This window comes from Mastigoproctus giganteus, chromosome 11 (genome assembly GCF_048544385.1).
Source record: "Mastigoproctus giganteus isolate SK-2022 chromosome 11, ASM4854438v1, whole genome shotgun sequence".
In the NCBI taxonomy this organism is placed as follows: Eukaryota; Metazoa; Arthropoda; class Arachnida; order Uropygi; family Thelyphonidae; genus Mastigoproctus; species Mastigoproctus giganteus.
In genome coordinates this window covers 155,629,079-155,656,771 of record NC_143585.1, presented here as the reverse complement: position 1 = coordinate 155,656,771, position 27,693 = coordinate 155,629,079, and the positions used below count along the sequence as shown (strand labels likewise).

At 39.1% G+C, this 27,693-nt stretch overlaps 1 protein-coding gene across 1 annotated transcript in view; it reads right to left on the bottom strand.

Moving 5' to 3' along the window:
* The window catches only part of LOC150078523 (MAM and LDL-receptor class A domain-containing protein 2-like), a 765,548-nt gene that overhangs the window by 51,822 nt on the left and 686,033 nt on the right, over window positions 1-27,693 (bottom strand). The window contains exon 28 of the mRNA XM_090384594.1: window positions 11,900-11,923. Coding sequence (XP_090240720.1) covers window positions 11,900-11,923 — 24 coding nt within the window. The remainder of the gene's footprint in view (window positions 1-11,899; window positions 11,924-27,693) is intronic.

Here is a 27,693-nt window from a genome sequence, read left to right as displayed (position 1 = left end):
TCCCAACATCTTATCACTTAAGACACTCATGGAGTTATATATATGCTGTATTTGCAGTAGCCCTAAAGAATAAATGTTGATACAGTACACTTACAGAATAACAGCACCTTCAGGGATTCGAGGTGCCATTATTTCGATTTTTCCGTTATCTAGAAAATTTTTATTTTTAATATATTTAATGCAGAAATAATGAGGCTAAATAAGAAATAGAGAGATTATAGAGAAATAGAGAAAGATAATTGAGAGAAATAGAGAAAGAATGGAATTTTATTAACATGCACATAAAAAAACATAAACACGTTGGCAATCCAATGTTATATTCTGCCATTAATACACTCCTACTTATGCCCAGTTCTATTTTCTTTATTATATCAAGTTTAGTCTGCAGGTGGCATTGTCACCATCCTCCTCACACCAGCTGGAAAAGGCCCGGGTTCAAATCCCAGCAATGACATTAAGAACTTTTAGGGCTTTTTTTCACTTCATGGTTGAGTTAGTTGGCCTCTGGCATAGATAGCAAAGTTCCCCCCCCCCCCTCGAGAAACTGGAGTTTTACGTCCAGCAAAAGGGGAGGTACCCTTTACTCAGGGGAGGTACCCATAGACTGGAGATGTGCAAATGTAACCCCAATTCACAAAGGAGGATCAAAGGCTGACACAAGTAATTATAGACCTGTTAGTTTAACTTCGGTTCCAGGAAAATTAATGGAGGCACTGGTTAAAGAAGCACTGCAGAATCATCTAGACAAGAATTCAGTTATAGCTCAGACACAGCATGGTTTGGTTAAGGGCAGGTCTTGTCTGACCAATTTGATTGGATACTATGATGTAGTCACAAAAGAACTGGATGCAGGGAATAACTTTGATATTATATATTTGGCTTTTGATACTGTTGCACATGGAAGACTGCTGCACAAATTGGAGCAGTGTGGCATTGGAGGCAAATTGCTGCTATGGATAAAGGGGTGGTTGAGGGGGAGAAGACAGAGAGTAGTAATCAATGGACACTGCTCATCGTGGACTAATGTTATTAGTGGAGTCCCTCAGGGTTCAGTATTGGGTCCATTATTGTTTTCTGTATTTATAAATGATATTGATGATGGTATATCAAGCTTAATGTTCAAGTTTGCAGACGATGCAAAGGTTGGCAGGGTTGTTAAGGACACTACTGATGCTATGCTGCTGCAACAGGATCTGGAAAGGTTGAGCAGATGGGCTGAGAGGTGGCAAATGAAGTTTAACATTGACAAATGTAAAGTACTACACACGGGAAACAGTAATCCCAGATCAACGTATCAACTCTGTGGTACTATGCTGACAGTGGTAGAGAATGAAAAGGACCTGGGGGTAATTGTGCAGGCAGATATGAAGTTCTCTGAGCAGTGCAGACGAGCTGCAAGAGTAGCTCATGGTGTCTTGTCAATGATGTATAGGAATTTTTCTAGCAGGGATAGGGATGTGATTATTCCCTTGTATAAGGCATTGGTCAGGCCACACCTTGAGTACTGTATACAGGTCCTGAGGCCTCATTTCAAAAAGGATGTAGAGCTGCTGGAACGAGTACAGAGAAGGGCAACAAGATTAGTGAATGGAACAAAGGGTTGCTCTTACGAAGAAAGGCTTAAGTTTTGCAAATTACAGAGTCTGGAGACTAGGCATCGGCGAGGTGATCTGATAGAGGTGTATAAGGCTTTGAATGGCTTGAGCATGCTCAATGCCGATGGGATTCTTCCTCTTGTTCAGAATAATCACCTGAGAGGGCATAAATTCAAATTGAGGAAGGACGGATGTCGGATAGATGTGCGGAAATTTCCCTTTAGCCAGCGGGCAGTTGGTTTGTGGAATAGACTTCCATCACTTGTTGTTGAAGTTGATAGCCTAAACAAATTTAAGGCTCAGCTGGACAGGTATTTCGAATGAACGGAGGGGTGAAATGGGAGTAGTGGTTGTGTGTTTTTTTTTTTTTTTTTTTTGGCTGATGCTGAATAAGCTTGCTTTCTTGCATCATATGTCTCTACTAATGCTAAATGCTAAAAACAGGCAAATCGACTAGAGAAAACACGCAATTAACAGACACAATACACATGGGTATATAAAATGTGTGTGTGTTCTTTGGTTGACCCTAATATAATAGTTTGGATTATATCAAGGTTGTCACTAAGCTCTAATATTGTTCTTCTTTTCTTCTCTGTTTTTAATTTAAAATAAATGTTAAACAGCAGCATAATCTGTGATATCAGTACAGAATTCACTTTTGAAATGGCGAATGTAAACAAATATAGTAATCACATGACCTGCCATTTTCTTTTTTTGGCACTGCAAGACATTTGGCTATATGTAAACATCTGATCTCAATGTGCCGTTAGCTTGAATGTTCCATTATTAGGGGGTGTAGTTATTTCGACAGTCTACTGTAATCTTAAGATGTTGTTGTTGTTGTTTATTAGTTGTTGGTGCATCGGCTTCTGTGGCCATAATGCACCTATCTCGGTTTTGATTTCCTAGTCTGGTTTCTTTCAAATTTTGGATTTAAGTAATACCTGACTTTATGAAGAGATGGAGTTCAAATGGATTCATTGACTTGTGGTGATTTTTGTGTTTTAAATCTGATTATATAAGCCTATTGATTTTAGGTAGTGAAAAACTTCTCTTACCTTATTTTCTTCATTTAGAATGTTTTCCAAAACTAGAGCATCTTGATTTTTAGTTACAGAACTAAAGGCTATTTTTCTTTCATTTATAAAGGCTGGACAATCTAGTAGTAAATGTTTTACTGTTTGTTGTACACGGCACTGACTGCATTGAGGTGGTTCTTCGGATTTAAGTAGATAGGAATGGGTTAGTTATGTGTGCCCTATTTGTAACCTGGCAAGGGTTACTTCTTCTTTTCGGACACCTCTTTCACTGGATTTCCACTGATTTAAAACTGGTTTAATTTGAAAAAGTTTATTATGTGTTTGCTCGCTCCATATTCTTTGCCAATTTTTGCTGTTCACTTTGATACTATGTCTGTAGTCTGTAAATGGGACTTTGGTGGTTGAAGAAAGGGTGCCGGTTGCCATTTTTGCTGCATGGTCTGCTTGTTCATTTCCTTTAATTCCCATATGTCCAGGAATCCAACAAAAAGTGACGTCTTGTTTTCTTTTAGGGTAACTTGGATTTGTCTTAGAGTAGGATGAATATTCTTTGTGTCACATTGTATTGCTTGCATTGTACTGAGGGAATCTGTGAAGATCAGACTATGGGGTAGCTTTTCCTTCCATATTTGGTCTATTGCTAACTTCACTGCTTGCAATTCAGCTGTGAAGATGCTACATTCTGTTGGGAGGACTTGGATTATTAGTATCAGAGAAAACTGCTGCCGCGCTTACTTTTGTATCGGTTTTCGATCCATCTGTATAGATTTGTGCATATTGTGAATATTTCTCTAGATATGCAGCATGTAGTTGTTGAAAGCTGCTTCCTGGTAGGGAATGTCTTCCCCAAGATTGAAAGTAGGTATCATAGTTTGGTGATGTTATTTCCCAGGGGGGTTTTGGTGCGTTTCGTGTAATAGCTAGTTTGTTGAAATCAAGAGACCAAATTGGAAGTAGCTCTTTGATGCGTATGTTTGCTGGTTTGTTAACTGTTGGGTGTATTCTGCACATATTTTCCCATATTGGTGTATATAATGTTTTGAACACAGGATGGTTTGGAAAACACTTTATTTTAGCTGCATAAGATAGAAGGAGTTCTTGTCTTCTGAGGTGCAGTGGAGTTTCATAAGCCTCAGCATAGAGACTTTGAACTGGAGAAGTACGGAATGCTCCCAAGGCTATGCGGAGTGCACTGTGGTGTACAGGGTCTAACCATCTTAATGCACTTGGTTTTGCAGAGCTGTAAACAGGTGCCTCATAATCAATTTTGGATCTTATCAAGCTTCTATATAGATGTAATAAGGTGTACCTGTCTGCTCCCCAATTTGTTGCAGATATGACTCTAAGAATATTTAATTTCTTTAGGCAGTTTATCCTAAGGCACTTTATGTGATCTAAAAAGGTCAGTTTCCTATCTAGGGTTAATCCGAGAAAATTTGTGCTGGATGTTATTGGGATTACTTGTTCTTCTAGCTTTAATTCTGGGTCTGGGTGCAAGTTTGTTTTCCGACAAAAGTGTATTCCTACAGTCTTTTGTTTGGAGATTTTAAAGCCATTGTTTATTAATTGCTGTTTGTAATTGACGTTCTATTGTTCGCATGTTTTGTGATTGATAAGAAATGCTAAAATCATCAACATAAAGTGCTGCGTCTATAGTATTTGGTACTTGTTTAGCTATTGAGTTGATTTTTATGGCGAACAGGGTAGCACTGAGTACTGATCCCTGTGGTACTCCCTCTTGCTGCACAAAGACTTCTGATAATGTGGTTAATATCTTAACTTGGAAAGTTCGTTGTTGTAAAAAATTTTGGATATACATTGGTAGATGTCCTCTCATTCCAAAGTTAAAAATGTCTCTAAGTATTCCATATCGCCATGCTGTGTCATATGCCTTTTCAATATCGAAAAATATCATTACTAAGTGCTGTTTTCTTAAGAAGGCATTTCTTATGTTGTTTTCTGCTTTTATCATTAAGTCTAGAGTGCACCTGTTCTTTCTGAAACCACATTGAGCTGTATTTAGTAAGTTATGGGTTTCTAAAAACCACATTAATCGGGGATTTGCCATTTTTTCAAGTATTTTTCCAAGGCAGCTAGTTAAGGCTATTGGGCGATAGTGATTTGGATTTGTGGGATCTTTATCTGGTTTTGGGAAGGCTAAGACTATTGCGTGGCGCCATTGATTCGGAAAGGAATTTTCCAGGTATATTCTGTTATATAAGAGGAGCAACGATCTCAATGATTTCTCGTCTAATTTTTGTACCATCATGTATACTATTTCATCTGGACCTGCTGCACTTTGCTTCGTCTGTGAAATGGCTTTATAAAGTTCTCTGAGGGTGAAAGGTTGGTTATAGCATTCTTTGTTTTTACTCATCATCATCATCATCATCATCATCATCATCAACCATTTTCAATCCACTGCAGGATGAAGGCCTCTCCAGCAACTTTCCAGTTCCTTCTGTTTTGAGCACTGGCCATCCATTTACTACTCAAAAACTCATGAATTTCATCTATCCATCTCCGCCTTTGTCTTCCAGGTTTTCTTCTAGCTCCTCTTGGGTACCATTCTGTTATTTTCTTAGTCCATCTGTCATCATGTCTTCGAGCTATGTGTCCTGCCCAAGACCATTTTAGTTCTTTAGTTTTGATAAGAATGTCCTTTACTTGAGTTTGCTGCCTAATCCATGTGTTTCTCTTCTTATCTAACAGTCTGATTCCCAATATAATTCGTTCCATTCTTCGCTGTGTAGTTCTTAGCTTCTCTTCCATTCTTTTGGTGAGTGCCCAAGTTTCACTTCCATAAGTCATGGTGGGGAGTATACATTGATTCATTATTTTACGTTTCAGACAAACTGGGATATTGCTCTTCAGTATGTGACCATATTTCCTGAATGCTATCCATCCAAAATTTATTCTTCTCTTGACTTCCAGCCATTTATCATTATTACAGCTAATAACTTGTCCCAGATAAGTATATGACTCCACCTTTTCAATTACTGCTCCTTCAATCATTATTTCCCTTTCTGTGGCATACTTGTTCATCATTACTTTTGTTTTAGCCATATTCATCTTTAGTCCAAAATCCTTACTAACTGTGCATAACTGATTAAGATTTTCCTCTAATTCTTTGGGATCGTGGCTTATGACCACAATGTCATCTGCAAATCGTAAATGGTTTAGGTACTCTCCGTTCACATTGACTCCTTTCTGCGACCAGTCTAATCTTCTGAAAGCTTCCTTAAGGGCAGCAGTAAACAGCTTCGGAGATATTGTGTCTCCTTGTCGAACTCCTTTCTCGATTTTAAATTTGCTACTGTCTTTGTCTAGTCTAATAAAGGATGTAGCACTCTCATATATTTTCTTCAAAATCATAATATATGGAGTATCTATGCCTTGTCTTTCCAGTGCCCGAAACATTACCTTATGCTGTATGGAGTCAAATGCCTTTTCATAATCCACAAATGCCAGCCATAATGGTGTTTTATATTCATTTGCTTTCTCCATTAGCTGTGATATTACGTGAAGGTGATCCATAGTTGAGAATCCTGTCCTAAAGCCAGCTTGCTCTTTCGGTTGATTCTCATCAAGTATTCTTTCTAATCTGTTAGTAATGACCCTTGTGAACAACTTGTAGATATGGGATAACAAGCTAATTGGTCTATAATTTCCAATTTCTGATTTATCTCCTTTCTTATGCAGCAAAACTATGATTGCATTATTCCACTGCTTAGGCATCACACCTTTTCTAATGCACTTTGTGAAGAGCCTTGCCAGTTTTTGTGTTATGTCTCTTCCTCCCAATTTTAACAACTCTACAGTAACTTCATCTTCCCCCGGGGCTTTCCGATTCTTCATTTTCTTCAATGCATGTTCTACCTCATCAGGAAGAATATCGGGTATGTCGTATGTGTTGCTACTTTGCAATCCATCTTCCCCACTGCTGGTATCATTCCCTCGCTCCTTGTATAATTCTCTATAGTAGTCTTCTGCTATTTGAATTATGCCTTCTCTGCTGTTTATAAGTACACCATCGCTATTCTTCAGTTTCAGTATCATTTGTCTTTCTGTATTACTGCTCATGGCTGCTGACTTAAATCCTTTGTTTTCCCTTAATGCTTATTCTACTTTTCTTGTGTTAAATCTTCTTATGTCCTCTCTGAGTCTCTTTCTAATGGCTTTGCATAACTCAGTATACTCAATTTTCTCCCTGTCAGTGTTTTTCTTGCTCTTCATTTGTCGTCTTTGGTTCATCATGACAAGTGTTTCTTGACTAATTTTCTCTTCTTTGGATTTCTGTTTCCCTATAGGTTTCTTGGGCTTTATCACTTTCAGAAAGTTGTAATATTCCTCGTCGATATCTTGGTCCTGAGCAGTCTGCAGAAGCTCAAACTTGTTCTTAAGTTCCAGTACATACTGCTTTTTCTCCTCCTCTGTTATTTCAAAGACCTTTGTATTATTTACTCGAGTCAGTTTTTTCCTTTCCTTTCCTACATCTATATCAAGTGTACATCTTACCATTCTGTGATCACTTCCAACATTTACCTTATTCAGGACGGTAACATCATTCACAATATATCTTCTGTTAGTGAGGATGAAGTCGATTTCATTAGTTGTTAATCCATTTGGACTCTTCCATGTCCACTTTCTGTTCACCCTTTTCTTGAAAAAAGTGTTCATTACTGACATTCCTTGAGATTCTGCAAATTCCACAAGTCTTTCACCTCTTTTATTTCTTTCACCAATTCCAAAATTTCCTATAGTTCCTCTTTCTGCGCTGTTTTGCCTTTTTCCAACCTTAGCATTGAAGTCCCCCATAATAATAGTGTAGTGGGTTTTCTGCTCATCTAGAAGACTCTCAATTTCAGTGTACATTTCTTCAACCTCTTCATCATCATGGCTCGATGTTGGTGCATAAATCATTATAATCTTTAGCTTGTACCTCTTTACTAGAGAAATTCAATTTATATGTTTCTGCATGGGCTTTATGTTTTTGGAAAGCTGCCTTATAGGAGTTACTATCTGATATTTTTTCAAAGGTTCTACCAAGAGCATTTGCTATGTCTTTAGGTTTAGCTATATCTTGTCCATTCCATTTTATAAAAGGAGGAGAAATTCTTTGGTATTTGTTGTTTATTTTATTTATTTTGTCCCAAACTTTCCGGCTGTCTGTTTTCCTAGTAATCGTAGATGCAAAACGGATCCAACATTTTTTCTTACTAATCTTAGTAATGCGTCTCACATTCGCCCTTGCCTTTTTGAAAATTATCAAGTTGGTTGTGGTAGGGTGTCTTCGGAAAATATTCCATGCTTTGGTTTTCTCGCGTTTTGCTAGGGAACATGCATCGTTCCACCACGGCTTTGGATGTATGGGAAATTTTAATGAAGTTTTTGGTATTGTTAATTTTGCAACCTGGAGGAGTTTGTCAGTCACATATTTAACTGCAGAGTCAATTGATACCTGTTGGATTTGTTGCTGTTCTAAAATTGCCAGCTGCTTGTATCTTGCCCAGTTTGCCGTATCTAATCTCCACTTTGGAGCTCTTTGTGGTTGACAATGGTAGGTTCTTTTAAAGTAATCCTTATTGGATAATGATCACTACTCAGGGGATCGTTATGAACTGCCCACACCAGTAGAGGGTATATTGACGGAGAGCATATGGAAAGGTCTATAGCTGTGCTAGTTCCTGTGGTTAGACGTATATATGTGGGTGTCCCGTCATTCAAGAGTATTAGGTTTAGCTTATCAAGTAGTTTCTCTAGAATTTGACCTCTTTTATCTATATTTTCATTTCCCCATAGAGGATGATGGCCATTCATATCTCCCATGATACATAAAGGAGTTGGTAATTGAACTACTAGGTCTTCTAGTTCTGTATAGGTTATTTCTTCGTTTGGTGGTAGGTAGATGGAAGCAACTGTCACATGAAAGTTTACTGCAATCCATACTGCTATAACCTCTAGATTAGTCTGCAAAGGGATCTGTTTAGTTGGTATACCGGAATTTACTAGGATTGCTACTCCACCATGTGCTGTACCGCCTGTAATTCTGTCTTTTCTTTGTATATTGTAATGTTTTAGTGTTATTTTATTCTGGGGCTTAAGATATGTTTCCTGCAAACATAGACTAATCGGATTGTACTCCGATATGAGATCGTGGATATCTTCGAAATTGCTGCGGAATCCTCTACAGTTCCAGTGTAAAAATTTATTCATTATTTGGTTTTGTTAGTACTTTCTTTCAGCTTGTTTTCTTCAGGTTGTTGCCTTTGAGTTCTCTGTTTTTTGTCTTCCTTTTTTAGGGAAGTGTTTCTTTCCGGTATCCATCTCTTCTTCTTCTGCAAAAATTCCTAGTATTGTTTCATCTGTCTGATCCTTTTCTTCTACTTCCATTTTATTTCTGTTTGCTTCAGTGGTTCTGACTTGTTTTGTAAATTTGGTGGTTTCTCTAGTTGGTGGTATCGTGATGGGCATGTTTATTGCCTGATCAGGTTTTTCTTTTGGTTCAATAAGAAGAGAACGTGCCCATTCTGACATGGATTTTTTTGGTGGGATCGTTACATCTGTCTGTGTTTCTATTGTCCTATAAGTTTGCGTTACTTGTGCATACGTTGGTCTATTTGTTCGTTGTGGTTGTATTGTTTTTTTTTTGCTTCTTGGTATGTTACATTGTTTTCTACCTTATATTTCTGTATTATTTTTTCTCTCTTCCATTCTTCACATTCTTTTGAGTAGGCATCATTGTTCTCCTCTGCAATTTGGGCATTTTGAATTCTGTGCTGTACAGTCGTGTTGTGTATCCACATTTGTGTATCCGCCAAATGTGGATCACTTCTCGTGATCACTTCTCGTGATCCACATTTGGCGCAGACAGAAAAGCCTCTACATACTGCTTCAGAGTGTCTGTATTTCTGACATTTAAAACATCGGACAGGGTTTGGAATATATGGTCTCAGTGGGTAGTTTAGATATCCAGCTTTAACTGTTTTTGGTGGTTTTGGAGTGTTGAAAGTCAGAATTATATTCCTCGTTGGGATAATTTCTCCTTCTCTTTTAATTGTTATTCTTTTCACTTGAATAACTCCTTGGCCTTTCAACTCTTCTTTTATTTCATCTTCGGGAACATTGAGAAGATCCCACTCTGTAATTTGTCATCTCTACTAATAGATCACCTGATTTTAGTCTTCTGACTGTTTTAGGGGAACTAGCTATGCTTTCAAGAGTTTTTTCAATTCTGAAAGGTGACAAACTTCCGATCGGTTGTTCATTCTTTGAATGAATAACTAGAAACAGTGGTGCGACTAGAGGGAGATCCTCTGTCCTTTGTCTCTTAGCTGTACATGAATCCATTTGATCTAGTTTTCTGCTAGTTTGTGTAGCAGAAACATGGTCTGTGCTTGCCATGTTTGCTCCTTTTGGCCCTTGGCTGGAGGACTTTTCCGCCAAGATTTCTGGCCCCGCCATGGGGAGGCAGGAGCAGTGCCACTAGGAGGCCAAGCGGTTAGTGTTAGTTGTTTAGTGTTGCTTAAAAATATATGATAAAGGAAAAGAAAGGTGAATTTCCTTTCTGCGTTCTGACTTGTAGTTTTCAAGTATGGAACTGTTTTTAAAATGAAACTGTTGGGAGAAAGACAGGAACTTAAAAAAAAAATTATTCACTTATCTAGAGCACTATAAGTCGCAGTAATGTCGCTTGGCCCCAAAAAACGCTTGGCACCCGGGGCCGTAATCTTAAGAGGTTTTTTTTTTTTTTGTAATCTTATAGCACTATGAAGTGTTCCCCTCCTCAAATGGAAGTCACTGCATTATGAAGGATGGTAAATACCTTATTTCATTTTATTTTATACAGCACTGTCCACAATATTTCCTAAAATATAAGTATTTTAAACTTCATTTATGTAGGACTTTGTTTATCAAACTTTAAGGAATATACATAAACACTCATTGATATTACTTTCTTGATGGTACTTTGAGTGAAAAAACATGAAAACATGTGCTGAAGAGGGCTGTGTCAACAGAGTAATACAAGGAGGAGGGAGAGAACATTTGTGAAAATCGAAACAGCATGTGGAAAACTGGTTGTGAAATCCATCAACCTTTGCCAGAGGTTTGCTTGCATACTTCTTTTAAGAGAACTATGATCTCTTGCTGGAGATGTTTTCCCACTGGCAAATCGAGTACCTCAAATCTTGATGGCTTTGACACTTCACAACTGGCATAATTATTAAAAAACAATCGAAGAACTGCTGCAGGAAGATCAAAGACTGACTTCATATCAGACTGCACATATTTCTGGTGTCAGCCATGATACAGTTTATTTCATTTGGACAGAATGGGAGTGGGGAATTGTGGGTTGCTTTCTCTATCATCCCCCTCCATCAATCTTCACCCATACTCTAACAATTGCTTTTTTTTTTCTTTTTTTTTTTTACAATAGGCCCTTTCCTCTGAAATATTTGTAAACTAGGTGGCAGGGCCTGTCAGATTATTAATGTCATCCCTCTATGCCTGACCTGCCTCCTCAGAGCAAAGTGTGAGCAGCTGGGGGTCCCAGTAGGGGCCCAAATACTAAATGGCAGAAGAACAACACAACAAAACACAACACTACACAACACTAACGCACACTTAAAACATTTTTTGAAAACTTATGTCATAAACAGAGTTCTGTGTTACACAAACAGAGTACACAATTCAGAGACCCCTGGGGCAATTCAACAACTAACTTTCATTTGGACAGAATGGGGGGGTGGGAAATTGTGGTTGCCTTCTCTATCATCCCCATCTTTCTATCTGTTTCTCCCCCTCCTTCAGTCTTCATCCCTACTCTAACAATTACTTTTTTTTTTTTTTTTTTTTTTTACAATAGGCCCTTGCCTCTGAAATATTTGGAAACTAGGTGGCAGGGCCTGCCAGAGTACTAATGTCATTCCTCTATCCCTGATCTGCCTCCTCAGAGCAAAGTGTGGGCAGCTGGGAGTCCCAGTAGGGGCCCAACTACTAAATGGCAGAAGAACAACACAACATGACACTACACAACACTAACACACACGTTACACATTTTTTGAAAACTTATGTCGTTCACAGAGTTCTGTGTTACACAAAGAGTACACAATGCAGAGACCCCTGGGTCGTTTGACAACTAACACTTTACTTTATTTTATGCCCATTGCTTTGCTGCTCTAGTCTAGGGCATGACTTCCATTTAAATACAATTTAATTGATTAACAATGAAATCAAGTTATGAAATAAAAAATGTTAACATACCTGCAGTAACTGGACATTCATTACCTGTAAACAAATATAAACAAAAATTACTCAACATTTCTGTGAAGTAAATAAAAATAAATAGACTGGTTGGAACCATTAATGGATGCATTACTTTAGAGCAGTGTTTCCCAAAGTGTTGTACCTATACCCCCCCCCGGTTGGGGGGGGTTCAGGTATTTTGTTTTACCAAAATTTTTTTAATTGCAGAAAACAATTCATTAAAATTTAATACAATGGGTTCTGCTTATATGAAACCACTGTATTAAATTTTAATACAGGGGGGTTCATAAAGAAAGACATCGAGCTTCTTGAAACGGTGCAAAGACGGGTAACTCGCCTAGTGAGATCGGCAAAAGGGTGTCCTTATGAAGAAAGACTTTGAATATGTGGGTTGCAGAGTTTGGAAACTAGACACCATAGAGGAGATTTGATTGTATTATTATTATTATTATTATTAGCCATGTGGTACAAGGAAGCCTGAGGCTTATGCTGCACCAACCAAAAAAAAAAAAAAAAAAAAAATGCCCGAGTTACCCCCTGAGAGAGAGAGACAGAGAGAAGTAGAAAGGAATCACCAAGAAAGGGAAAAATGATGATATAGCCCAAGCCCATACTCACCGAATGTGAGCCCCTGGGGTTAATATACTGAATCAAAAAAATTATAAAACTATATTATCTACGAATTTTTGGGTTTTTCTTGTTGTTGTTGTTGTTTGGGGTTTAATGGCGCAAGAGCAACTTCGGCTATATTGCGCCTGTTCAAGTTTTGTTATTTCCTGTTATATTGTTACTGATTTAACATATTAGATATGATTAGTTAAGTTTATTAAACTGAGGTATGAAAAGAGTTCACTGACGTTTGCGTTTTCTCCCATAATGAGTTGAAGGCTTAATGGCTCATTTGAATGCGATTTGAAAGCTGACTGGCAGGCAATTTGGTATCGTGGACATTCTATGATGATGTGCTTCACCGTTAGTGTGGTCAGACACTGAGGGCATTGTGGAGGATCGTCTTTCATTAGCAGGTAAGAGTGTGTTAAATATGTGTGTCCGATGCGAAGCCGGGCGAGGATAACCTCTTCGTGTCTGTTTGACCGGAAACTTGATTTCCAGGATTTCTGCTGTTGTTTGATTTGGTATAATTTATTGTTTGTTTGAGATTTCCAGATCTGCGTCCATATATTTTCAGAGGCTTTTCGATTGATGTTTTTAAAGTCATTGAGCGGTATTTTATGCAAGTGAGAATTTTTGTTAGACGGATGTTTTGCAGCATCATCTGCAAGTTCATTGCCGAGTATTCCAGAATGTCCAGGAATCCAAGTGAATCTAACTCTTTGGTTGGTTTTCGTAAGGTGTGATAAGGAGGAAAGAATTTTTCTTACATACGGATGAGATGGATGATCTTCTGTCTGTAAAGCATATATTGCACTTAACGAGTCTGTGAAAATGATACTTTTTACGGGGGAAGTTTTGGCAATGTGATCTAGGGCGAGACTTATTGAAAACAGTTCAGCACTAAAAATACTGCACTCTATGGGAAGAGACTGTGAGATTATGCTGTTTGGCAATACAACAGCAGCACCAACGTGTGTGGCCGTCTTGGATCCATCAGTGTACAGATGAGAATAGTCAGAGAATTGTGTTACATAAGAGGAATGTAGCTGTTTTATATTTTGACTTGGGATATTGTTCTGTTTCCATTTTATGAGAACCATGTCACAGTCAACTGAACTGATTTCCCAAGGTGGAAGGGCTGTGGGGGTATCTTGGTAGATTTTATCCATACTTAAGTTCAATTGTGAGAGTATTTCTTTTAGTCGGATGCCTGCAGGTTTGCATATATTAGGTTTGTTCGTATATAAATTTTCCCATTTCGGTTTATAAAGATATTGCCATGTTGGATGTCCAGGAAGGCTTTGAACTTTCGCAGCATAGTTCATGAGAAGAACTTGTCTACGAAGACTGAGTGGGAGTTCATGGATCTCTGTGTATAGACTATACACAGGTGAGGTACGGAAGGCTCCTGAAACAACACGTAGTGCATTGTGATGAATTGGATCTAACCAGTTCAACACACTTTTCCTAGCTGAGGAGTAAATGGGAGAACCATAATCTAATTTAGATCTTATCATTGCACGATAAACGTGCAAAAGTGAGTAACGATCAGCTCCCCATGTCATGGCTGATACAACTCGTAGAATGTTTAATTTCTTTAAGCACATTGTACGTAGATATTTTATGTGTTCTAGGAAATTTAATTTTTGATCCATGATTAGTCCTAGTAGCCGGATGCTCTGTTTGAGTGGAATTTGTTGATTGCTTATCCTTAGTTCTGGATCAGGATGCATCTTTCGTTTTCTGCAGAAGTGTATTGCCACTGTCTTCTGTACTGAGATTCGATATCCATTATAGGTGGACCAGGACTCTATTTTGTTAATAGCACATTGGAGCTGCCTCTCGATTGTCCACATATTCTGTGAGTGACATGATATTGTGAGGTCGTCGGCATATAGGTAGGTTTCAACTGTTGCTGGAATAACTTCTGTTACAGAGTTTATTTTGATAGCGAAAAGGGTTGCACTGAGGACTGAGCCTTGGGGGACCCCCTGTTCTTGATTGTATATTAGAGACAGAATATGATGATAATGGACTTGAAAAGTTCTTTTAGTCATGAAATTCTGAAGGAACTTTGGTAGATGGCCTCGAAGACCTAATTTGTATAATTCATGAAGGATACCATATCTCCACGTAGTATCGAACACCTTTTCAATATCAAGGCATATCATTACAAGGTGTTCGTTTCGGAGAAAGGCATTGCGAATATTTGATTCAGCTTTTGTCATTATGTCTATTGTTGATCTATTTTTCCGAAAACCATATTGACTAGGACTCAGGAGGTTATGGAAGTCAAGAAACCATGTTAACCGATCATTCACCATTTTTTCTAAAATTTTTCCTAGACAGCTAGTGAGCGCGATGGGACGATAATTATATGGATTTGAATGATCCTTCCCAGGTTTTGGAAAGGCCAGTACAAACGAATGTCGCCAAGAGTCTGGATATGTATCCTCAAGGTATATCCTATTATATAGCAGTAACAGCAGGCATAAAGAATTTTTAGGGAGGTGTTTAATCATTTGATAGTGGATTCCATCCGGACCTGCTGCGCTTTCTTTAGATTTGGTTAGGGCTTTATGCAATTCATTTATAGTGAAAGATTAATTGTATGAAATCTCATGAGCTGCATGGAAATTAATTTTGTATTTTTCGATTTGAGCTTTATATGTTTGAAAGATTGGTCTGTATGACGTTGTTGCTGACAATTCCTCAAATGTTTCTCCTAGTAGATTTGCAATTTTTTCTGGTTCAGTTATGTCATGACCTTTCCAGCTTATGATCGGTTTAGGGACGGTTATATATTTACCTGAAATTTGTCTAATTTTATTCCATATTATTCTGCTGTCCGCATTTCTATTAATTTTGCTTGCAAAGGATATCCAGGATTCTTTCTGAGATTTCCGGCGTATATAGCGTGCTTTTGCTCTGGCTTTCTTATATTTTATGAGATTGGTGGTGGTGGTGGGATACTTTCTGAATTGGTTCCAAGCCTTATTTTTTTCTTTCTTTGCTTCCAGGCATTCTTCATTCCACCACTGCTTGTAATGTTTATGAGACTGGTTAGCTGTCTTTGGTATTGCAATGTTTGCTGCAGAAATTATTTGATTTGTGATATGAGTAACAGCATTATTGATATCAGTATGTCTTATGATTTTCTCATCTAAAGAAGCAGCATATTGGTATTTTTCCCAGTTTGCTTTGCAGAATTTCCATTTTATACCTCTTATAGGTTGCTGTACATCATTTGCTAGTAGGTGACAAACAACTGGGTAATGATCACTGCTATAAGGATCATCGGAAACAGACCAGTCAAGGAGAGGAAAGAGAGCTGGGGAACAGATGGTGAGATCAATTGCAGAGGTAGTCCCTGTTGGTAAGTGGACATGGGTGTGGGTACCTGTGTTTAAGAGTGTTAGGTTCCTATTATTTATAAGTTTTTCAATCATCTGTCCTCTTTTGTCTGTATGAAGTGATCCCCAGATGATATGATGCCCATTAAGGTCCCCCATCAAACAAAAAGGAGATGGTAATTGTTCAATTAAATCCTCAAATTCTTGCAGTGTATACGCATGATTAGGTGGAAGGTAGAGCGAAATCATAGTCAAGGTAATTCCAGTCACGATGCGTACCGCGACTGCTTCAAGGGGTGTTTGTAGCTGAATATGCTTGGATGGAACATTAGAGTCAACAAGAATGGCGACTCCTCCATGACCTGTATTGGTTTTTCGATCTTGCCTATATACATTGTAGTTCTTGATGGAAATACTTATGTGCGGAGTTAGGTTTGTTTCTTGCAAACAGATGCTTGCAGGAGCATATACGGAAATTAGATCTTTGATATCGCTTAGATTACTTCGAATGCCACGACAATTCCATTGTAGAAGTGTACGCATTATTTGGGTTTTGTACTTGATTCAGATGACTTACGATGAGTTGCTTGTTTTAATCGATCTGTTTTGATTTTTTCTTTTCTGGGGAAGCTTGGTCGGCCACCACTGTCCATGTCATCATTTGCGTAAAGTTCCAGAACTGGTTCATCTTCTTTCTCCTTTTCATCAATTTCCATAGTGTCAGTATTTTTTTGTGTTTTTTCAACAGGTTTGGTGGAATTTGTACTGCTTGTTGCTGTTGGATCTTTAGCATCTGGTGGGATTACAATGGGTGTATTAATTGCCTGATCAACTTTTTGTTTTGTTTGTAAAAGAATGTTACGTGCCCAATCTGCTATTGAGATGTTAGGCGGGATTGTGATGTCGGTCTGCAATTACCTTTGCAATTTACCTTTGTTTTTCTGCACTGTAGTTGCTGCTGTTGCTGCTGCTGCTGCATATGATCTCACTGCTGGAAATAGTGGTATCTGCTTTTTGGCTTCTTGATATGTTACCTTATGTTCAGTTTTATATTTTTGAACTTGCTTTTCTCTTTTCCATATATTACAGTCTCTGGAATAGGCAGGGTGGTCTCCTTTGCAGTTTGGGCAGAGAGGAGACTGTGTATTGCATTCTTTACAGGTATGTTCTTTTGAGCCGCAAGTGGCACAAATGGCTTGTCCTCTGCATACTGTTTGGGAATGGCCATATTTTTGACACTTGAAGCATCTTATTGGATTGGGGATATATGGCTTTACCTGGCAATTCAGGTACCCGGCTTAGACTGATGATGGTAGAGTTGGAGTACTGAAAGTAAGTATGATGGTGCGGGTTGGAACGAGGTTTCCATCCTTTTTAATAAGGATTCTTTTGGTATGTGTGACATTCTGGTTTTGTAGCTCTTGTACAATTTCTTCTTCAGAGCTATTTAGGAGGTCCCATTCCACGATAACCCCTTTATATGAATTTAAAGTGGCATGTGGAGTGACTTTGATGGGAAACCCTCCAAAAGTTTTGGTTTCAAGAAGAAGCTCAGAATGTCAATGATTTGTCGTTTCTATCAGAAGGTCGCCTGATTTCAAGCGGCGAACCATTTTCGGTGGACCAGCTATATGTTCTAGACACCTCTGTATAACAAAGGGAGAAAGTTTACTAACTGGTTGGTCTGATAGGGAATGAACAATTAGAAAGAGTGGCGAGATGGTTTGGGTCACATCTTTCTTTTGTCTTTTGGCAGTAGATGGATTAAGATCATCTTGCTGCCGATTGTGATCAGTTTGATCCATAATTCCAGGAGAAGCCTGGTTTGTCAAGTCCATTGTTGCTCCTTTTAGCCCTGAAAGGATTATTTTTCCTTTCAGGTTTCCGGCCCCACCACGGGGAGGCAGGAGCAGTGCCACCTAGTGACCAAGCGGCTGGCGGATTAGTTTGTTAGTGAGAAAATGGATAATTATCCTAAAAAAGAAAGGTGATTTTCCTTCCTGGGTTCTACTTAAAATCTGCTAAGTGAAGAACCACTTACAATGAACTGAGAATAAGAGCGGCTAGAAATGAAAGAGAACAAAATCACTTGGAAGGATCACTTTATAATTCGCTTAAGAAAATCGCTTGGTCCCTATCGCTTGGCACTTGGGGCCGGTTTTTCTTCTTCTTTCCATCTAATTTTATTGGACCTCTTAAAGGGCATCTGTGGAAAGTAATCACTTCATAATTATGCTGTTTGTTTATTGCTTGTTGTCTCTCCATTTCTGTGAATGAATTGCATTGTGTTGTATGTGTGAATAGTAATTGGGTCAATTTTAGAATGTCAATTACAGTAGTCTTTTCAAAACGCATGCTTTGTTAAATTTTGACTAATCCTTCATTACTCAGTGAAGTTTATTAAGCTCTCATGTAAAATGTTAAAAAAAAAGTGGTTTGTACGTAACAATTTAAACTTCATTTAAATGTATAGATTTTAATACCAATTTCAATTCGAATAAAAGTAGTAAGTATTAATTTCAGACCAGTATGAATCCACCATATATATATATATATATGAATCTATGCTTTCCTGTCAGAATATCTTGTGAGTTTTATTATTAATTCTATTTTTAATTATTATTTCTATATATAGGTATAACTTTTATTATATATCAATAAATGAATACCATATATTAGCATTAGTAGAGGCATATATTGTAAGAAAGCAAGCTTAAATAGCATAAGCCAAAAAAAAAAAAAAAAAAACCTTTCCCATTTCACTCATCCATTCACTACAAATGTTTGTCTAGTTCTGCCTTGAACTTATTTAAGTTGTTAACCTGCAATATGACAGATGAAAGTCTGTTCCAATTAAAACCCACCCGTTGGCTAAAGGCAAATTCCTGCACATCTATTCTACAACTGTCTTTCCACAATTTGAATTTATGTCCTCTCAGGTGAGTAATCAGAGAGGAAGAATCCCATCAGCATTGAGCTTGCTCATACCATTCAAGGCCTTATACACCTCAATTTGATCACCTCACAGGTGCCTAGTCTCCAGATGCTGCAACTTGCAGCATCTGGAGAACTTAAGCCTTTCTTCATAAGTGTACCCCTTTGTTCCTCTCACCATTTTGTTGCCCTGCTCTGTACTCATTCTAGCAACTATATATCCTTCCTAAAATGAGGTCTTCAGACATGTATGCAGTACTCAAGGTGTGGCCTGACCATTGCCTTATACAAGGGGATAATCACCTCCTTATAACCTGATAGCAAAATTCCAGCATACCACTGACAAGACTTCACGAGCTACTCTTACTGCCTGTCTGCAGTGCTCTGAAAACTTCATATCTGACTGCACAATTACCCCCAGGTCCTTTTTATTCTCTACTACCCTGAGTGTAATACCGTCCAGTTAGTACATTACTTTGGGGTCGTTGTTACCCATATGCAGGGCCACTTCTTAGCACATCTGCTCAGCTTTTCCAGCTCCTGTTGCAGGAGTGTACTATCATCACTCCTGCAACAGGAGTGTACTATCATCACTGTCATTAACAACAATGGCAAAACTTAAACATTAATCCTAATATACATTCATCAATATCATTGATAAATACAGAAAACAACAATGGGCCAAAAACCAAATCCCAGGGAACTCCACTAATAACATTAGTCCATTGATTACCACTCTCTGTCTTCTGCCACCATCCTTTTATCTATTGTAGCAATTTGCCCTTAATGTCATACTGCTCCAATTTGTACAGTAGTCTTCCATGGCTTTTCATGGCCTACTAGGCTTTTCATACCAATTAAGAAATACCGTACAAGGTTCAATCAGGCCTAAATGGATGTCGGATGAATTAATGAGGCTCGTGGCAGAGAAGAAACATACATGGGGATGCATATAAATTATCAGGTGACACAGAAGCTTACGACAGACATAAGCTAGTCTGTAATCAAGTCACAAAGGAGGTTAAGCAGGCTAAGGCAGATTACGAAAAATCATTGGCAAAGGATGCAAATAAAAACAGCAAAGAGACTTTACTTATGTACACTCTAGAAGAAAGGGGAAGAATCAGATTGGTTCATCCCCTTCCTTAACTTAACATAGATGGTTTGACTATTGATGATCCTGCTAAAGTAGCTGATAAACTGAATGAGTATTTTGCTTCTACATTCACACATGAGGAGTTATTCAAGGATGAGAATGCCAGACGTTTATCAAACTCTAACAGGAAACTAAGTGATTTTGTGATAACTGAGAGCAAAGTGGAAGAGAAATTGTTGAAGTTAAACATAAAAAAGGCACCTGGGACAGATGAAATCTATCCAGTTATAATGAAGGAGGCAGCACGAGAAGTAACCAAACCATTAGCTATAATTATAAGAGCATCCTTAGAGTCAGGGGATGTCCCCATGGACTAGAGATGTGCAAATGTATCCCTAATTCAGAAAGGGGGTTCAAAGGGTGACACAAATAATTATAGACCTGTTAGTTTAACTTCTGTTCCGGGGAAAATAATGGAGTCACTGATACAGGATCACCTAGACAATACAGCAGCAACAGATAAGACACAGCATGGGGTTTGTTAAGCAGAAGTCTTGTCTGACAAATTTCATTGGATAATACGATGTGGTCAAAAAAGGAACTGGATGCTAAAAATAATTCTGACATCATATACTTGGATTTCAGGAAAGATTTGGATACTGTTACACATGGAAGACTTAATACCATGGTATTATTATTATTTTATTATTATTACTAGCCACATAGTGCAAGAAAGATTGCAGCTTATGCTGCACCAGGCAAAAAAAAAAAATTCCGAGTTACCCTGAGAGAGAGAGAGAGAGAGAGAGAGAGAGAGAGAGAGAGAGAGAGAGAGAGAGAGAGAGAGAGACAGAAGTAGATGGGAATTACCAAGAAAGAGAAGAATGATGATATCCAGCTCAGGACCCTGGGTGTGCTAAGCCCAAACTCACCAGATGTGAGCCCCTCGGGCTGTTATTAATGGCATTAAGGGCACAAATTAGAGCAGTGTGGCATTGGAGGAAAATTGCAACTATGGATAAAGGGATGGTTGAGTGGAAGATGGCAGAGAGTGGTAATAAATGGACACTGCTCTACATGGACTAATGTTATTAGTGGAGCCCCTCAAGGTGTGGTGCTGGGTCCATTGTTGCTTTGTGTATTTATCAATGAGGTCAGGCTTAATGTCCAAGTTTTTAGATGATACAAAGGTTGACAGAGTTGTTAATGTCACTAAAGACAGTATGCTACTGCAACAGGATCTAGAAAAGTTAGGCAGATGGGATGAGAAGTGGCAACTGAAGTTTAACATTGACAAATGTAAAGTACTACATATTGGGAGCAGTAACTCAGGAGAAATGTATCAACTCTGTGAAGATGGAGAATGAAAAAGACTGGGGGGGGGTAAATGTGCATCAGATATGAAGTTCTCTGAGCAGTGCAGACAGACTGCCAGAACAGGTCATTGAGTTTTGTCAATGATATATAGGAATTTTGCTAGCAGAGACAAGGAGGTAATTATACCTTTGTATAAGGCAATGGTCAGACCACACCTTGAGTACTCTATACAGGTCTGGAGGCCTCATTTTAGGAAGGATGTACAGTGGCTAGAACGAGTACAGAGTAGGGCAACAAGATTGGTGAGAGGAACAAAGGGGTACCCTTATGAAGAAAAGCTTAAGTCCTGCAAGTTGCAGCATCTGGAGACTAGGCACCTGCGAGGTGGTCTGACTGAAGTGCATAAGGCCTTGAATGGTTTGAGCAGGCTTAATGCTAATGGGATACTTCTACTTGCTCAGACTGAGAACCTGATGGGGCATAGATTCAAATTGAGGAAAGACAGTTGTAGAATAGATGTGTGGAAGTTTGCCTCTAGTCAATGGGCAGTTGATTGCTGGAACAGACTTCTATCTGTTGTTGTTGAAGTTGATAGTTTAAATAAATTTAAAGCTGAATGAGACAAACATTTGGAGTGACAGGATGGGTGAAATGGAAAGGGTTTTTTTTTTTTTTTTTTTTTTGATAGATGCTGTATAAGCTTGCTTTTTTGCAACATATGACTGAACTAATGCCAATGCTAATTCTAATATCAAAAGCATTCCTAAATCCAATTATATGATATCAAAATTATTTTCTGCATCCAATTCCTTTGTGACCACATCATAGTATCCATTCAAATTTGTCAGACAAAACTTCACCTTAACTAACCAATGCGGTATCTGAACTATAAATGCAGTCTTGTCAAGATGATCCTGCATTGTATCTTTAATTTGTGACTCCATTATATTCTCTAGAACAGAAGTTTAAACTAACAGGTCTGTAATTACTCATGTCACCCTTTGTAAATTAGGGCCATATTTTCACATCTGCACTCCACGGAGACCTCCCTTGAGTCCAACAATGCCCTTATAATCATGGCTAAAGGCCTGCCTACTTCCTTTAATATAACTGGGGGAAAATCGCATTCACCCCGGGTGCCTTTCTTATGTTTAATTTCAACAATTTCTCCTCCGTTTTTCTCTCAGTTATTACATAATCATGTTTCTGCCTGCCAGATTTTGATAAGCTTCTGGCCTCCACTTCCCTACAGACTTCCTTATGTGTGACAGCTACCTCAGCAGGTTCATCAAAAATACAACTGTTGATGTCAACGGGGACAATCTGATTCACACTCTTCCTTCAAGAGTTTACATAAGTAAAGAAGTCTTTAATATTTTTCTTCGCATCCTTTGCCAAAGATTTCTCGTAATCTCCTTTTGCTTGCTTAACATCCTTTGTGACTTGATTACATATTATTCATACCCCAATGAGCCAAAACATTATGAACAGCAAGTCGTTATGCAAATCGAAGCACCTGCAGTTGAACTACGGCATGTGCTCGGGTAAAGACACGCTAAAAACACCCCCTGATACTGTGCTCCATTAATCAGTGTTTCTCTTGTTATTGAGATGGGAAAGCAGTGGACTTAAGCGAGTTTGACAAATGGCAGATTGTAATGGCAGCATTTCGGCAGTGACCCAGACAACTGGATCAGAGCTTTTCTGGAACGGCATGGCTGGTGGGATGTCATGGTCAGCTGTGGTTAGTACCTACTGAAAGTGGTCGAAGGAGGGAAAACCCATGAACCTCTGGCGAGGTGTTGGACGACCACTGCTCACCAGTGCTCAAAGTGAACAAAGGATCTCCTGGATAGTACATGGCAACAGAAGGGTGACTGTGGTGCAACTCGCCGGGTTGGAATGCTGGTGGTGGGAGTAATGTGTCACAACACACACAGTACATCGAACCTTGCTGAAAATGGGGCAGCATAGCTGCAGGCCACTCTGAATGCCCATGCTAACCACAGTTTACCAATGACAGCACCTACAATGGGCACGCTAGCATTGAAACTGGATCTTGAGTGATTGGAAGAAGGTTGAGTGATTGGTGAATCATGAATCATGTTTCCTGTTGCATCATGGGGTCAGCCAGGTACATGTGTGTGTGTGTCGTTTACCTCAGGCATGGATGCATCATGGGACAAAAACAAGTCAGTGGCGGGTGGGTCCAGTCATTCATGTGCCAGGCACTCTGACATCTATCACCTACTTAAGCATAATTGCTCAACGGGTACACCCTTTTATGGCAACGGTCTTCCCCTCTGGTGGTGCCATCTTTCAGCAAGATAATATGGCATGCCACACCACCCGGATTGTTCAAGACTGGTTTGCAAAACAAGAGGAAGACTTCTTGATATTACACTGGCCCCCAAATTCCTCAGACATCAAACCCATCGAGCATCTGCAGTTTGTGTTGAAACAGCAACTCCGATCTGTGGCATCTCGACAACGAACTGTACAGGAGTTAAAGGATCTGTTTGGTACTAGATACCATAAGACACATTTAAAAATCTTGTAGTGTCCATGCCTCACTGGATACGAGCTGTTTTGGCTGCACGTCGAGGACCAACATCATATTAGGCAGGTGGTCATAATGTTTTGCTCATCGGTGTATCTACCATAGGCATCTGGGTATCCTGATAATTTATTAGCATTAGCATTAGTAGTGGCATATAATGCAAGAAAGCAAGCTTATGCAGCATAACCCAGAAAAAAAAAAAAAAAAAAAAAAAAAAAAAACAACTTCCACTTCACCCCTCCGTTCGTACAAAATACCTGCCCAGCTGAGCCTTAAATTTATTTAGGTTATCCACTTCCACAACAGAGGGATGGAAGTCTGTTCCACCAACCAACTACCTGCTGGCTAAAGGCAAATTTCCGGACATCTATCCTATATCTGTCTTTCCTCAATTTAAATTTATGCCCTCTCAGGTGATTATTCTGAGCAAGAGGCAGAATCCCATCAGCATTGAGCATGCTCAAACCATTCAAGGCTTTATACACCTCTATCAGATCACCTCATTGGAACCTAGTCTCCAGACACTGTAATTTGCAAAACTTAAGCCTTTCTTCGTAAGAGCAACCCTTCGTTCCATTCACTAACCTTGTTGCCTTTCTCTGTACTCTTTTCGGCAGCTCTACATCCTTTTTAAAATGAGGCCTCCAGACGTGTATACAGTACTCAAGGTGCGGACTGACCATTGACTTATACAAGGGAATAATCACCTCCCTATCCCTGCTAGACAAATTCCTGTATATCATTGATAAGATACCATGAGCTACTCTTGCAGCCCGTCTGCACTGCTCAGAGAACTTCATATCTGCCTGCACAATTAACCTCAGGTCCTTTTCATTCTCTACCACTGTCAGTGTAGTACCACAGAATTGATACGTTTCTCTGGTGTTGCTGTTTCCCATATGTAGTACTTTACATTTGTCAATGTTAAACTTCATTTGCCAACTCTCAGCCCATCTGCTCAACCTTTCCAGATCCTGTTGCAGCAGCATAGCGTCAGTAGAGTCCTTAACAAATCTGCCAACTTTTGTATCGTCTGCAAACTTGGACATTAAGCTTGATATACCATCATCAATATCATTTATAAATACAGAAAACAATAATGGACCCAATACTGAACCCTGAGGGACTCCACTAATAACATTAGTCCACGATGAGCAGTGACCATTGATTACTACTCTCTGTCTTCTCCCCCTCAACCATCCCTTTATCCATAGCAGCAATTTGCCTCAAATGCCACACTGCTCCAATTTGTGCAGCAGTTTTCCATGTGCAACAGTATCAAAAGCCTTTCTAAGATCCAAGTATATAATATCAAAGTTATTCCCTGCATCTAGTTCTTTTGTGACTGCATCATAGTATCCAATCAAATTGGTCAGGCAAGACTTCCCCTTAACAAAACCATGCTATGTCCAAGCTATAACTGAAGTCTTGTCTAGATGATCCTGCAGTGCTTCTTTAACCAGTGCCTCCATTAATTTTCCTGGAATAAGGGCACAAAAGGTGATATAGTTGTACATGTTGGCACTAATAATATTAAGAGTAGGAGACCGGCAGAATTACTTAACAAGTACAGGTCACTGTTGAACAAAAGCCGAGAATTAGGGTTGAATTTGAAAGTGTCTGCAATTCTGCCCAGACACGATAGGAGAGAGTATATGATGAGAGCCTTGTCGATCAATTCGGCCCTGGAAAGATTGTGCAAGGCTCAAGGGGTAGAATTTTTTTCAGCCTGGACTGTACTAGTTAACAGGAGAGATTGCTTCTACAGGGATGGGATACACTTAAATAGAAAGGGTGCAAGAATATTTGCTGATGCTATCGAGGCAGTGTTAGGTGGGTCGGAAAACTGCTAGCTTGGGGGGAGACAAAGACCAATACATTGACAGTAGCCACTGGCAGAGGTGAAAGAGATTCTTGCATTGCTTCTATTAGAATGAGCAGAAGCCTGAAAAACAAGATGCATGGTATTTCAGAGACTGCTGGGAGCCATTGCGGTACAAGTAAACACATGGGTTGTGTTAGAGTAGCTAAGAATAGAAACAGGTGCAGGTATACTTGCGTGTACACCAATGCTAGGAGTTCAGTAAATAAATTTGATGAATTTGAGGTATTGCTCAAATCATCAAAGGCAGATATTGTTGGGATATTAGAGACGTGGTGTCACACAGATATAAGGGATGCAGAACTGCAATTTGGGGAGTACAATGTCCACAGAAAGGATAGACAGGATAGAAGGGGGGAGGGGTTATGCTATTAGTTAAGAAACACATAAAAACCAAGGAAGTGAAGCCAGTCGACATCGCCGGACAGTGCAGTGTTGAGTCAGTTTGGTGTGACATGAGCATTGGGAGATCAAAATTGAGAGTAGGAGTGTGCTATAGGCCTAATGACTCTGATGAGTATAATAAGGAACTGTACAGGGAAATAGAGTGGGCCAGTAAATCAGAGAGTCTTATAATGGGAGATTTTAATTTCCCAGATATTGACTGGAATTTGGGGGCTGGTTACTCACACACTAGCAGGGCTTTTGTGGATTTATTGGATGATTGTTTTCTACATCAGCATGTTCGGGAGGCAACTAGAGGGAGTAATACTCTTGATTAGATTATCAGCAGTGATTCTACATGCATTAAGAATCTGCAGATAAATGAACCACTAGGTGGCAGTGATCACAGTGTGCTGAAGTGCGATTTACTCAAAGAGGTAACTACCATTAGGGGTAAAGGGAAGGGTTATTGCTTCCGTAAAGGCGACTACGATGGACTCAGACAGTATTTAAATTCTATACAGTGGGACCAACTGATGATGTTACCAACAGCAAATTCAAAATGGGAAGCATTCAAAGAACTTATCTTGGAAGCTACTAGGCTTTACATACCAACTAAGAAATATTGTTCAAACTTTAGGCCAAAATTGATGTCAGATGAACTAATGAGGCATATGGTAGAGAAGAAAAATGCATGGGATACTTACAAATTAACACATGACACAGAAGCCTATGATAGATACAAGTTGATATGCAACCAAGTTACAAAGGAGTATAGGCAGGCGAAGGCAGATTACGAGAAATCCTTGGCAAGGGATGCAAAGAGAAACAGCAAAGAGTTCTTTACTTATGTAAACTCTAGAAGGAAGGGGATTAATCAGATTGGTCCACTTGATATTGATGGGTCAACTGTTGATGATCCTGCTCAGGTAGCTAACAAACTAAATGAATATTTTGCATCGACATTCACACATGAGGAGTTATTCAGCAAGGGGAATGCCAGAGGTGTATTCAACTCTAGCAGTAAGCTACAGAATCTTGAAATAACTGGGAGTAAAGTGGAGGAGACACTGTTGAAGATAAACACAAGAAAGGCAACCGGGGTGGATGGGATCTATCCAGTTATATTAAAGGAGGCAGCAAACGAAGTAAGCAAACCCTTAGCCATAATTATGAGAGCTTCCTTCGACTCAGGGAAGGTACCCATAGACTGGAAATGTGCAAATATGACCCCAATTCACAAAGGAGGATCAAAGGCTGACACAAGTAATTATAGACCTGTTAGTTTAACTTCTGTTCCAGGAAAATTAATGGAGGCACTGGTTAAAAAAGCACTGCAGGATCATCTAGACAAGAATTCAGTTATAGCTCAGATGCAGCATGGTTTTGTTAAGGGCAGGTCTTGCCTGACCAATTTGATTGGATACTATGATGCAGTCAGAAAAGAACTGGATGCAGGGAATAACTTTGATATTATATACTTGGATCTTAGAAAGGCTTTTGATACTGTTGCACATGGAAGACTGCTACACAAATTGGAGCAGTGTGACATTGGAGGCAAATTGCTGCTATGGATAAAGGGGTGGTTGAGGGGGAGAAGACATAGAATGGTAATCAATGGACACTGCTCATCGTGGACTAATGTTATTA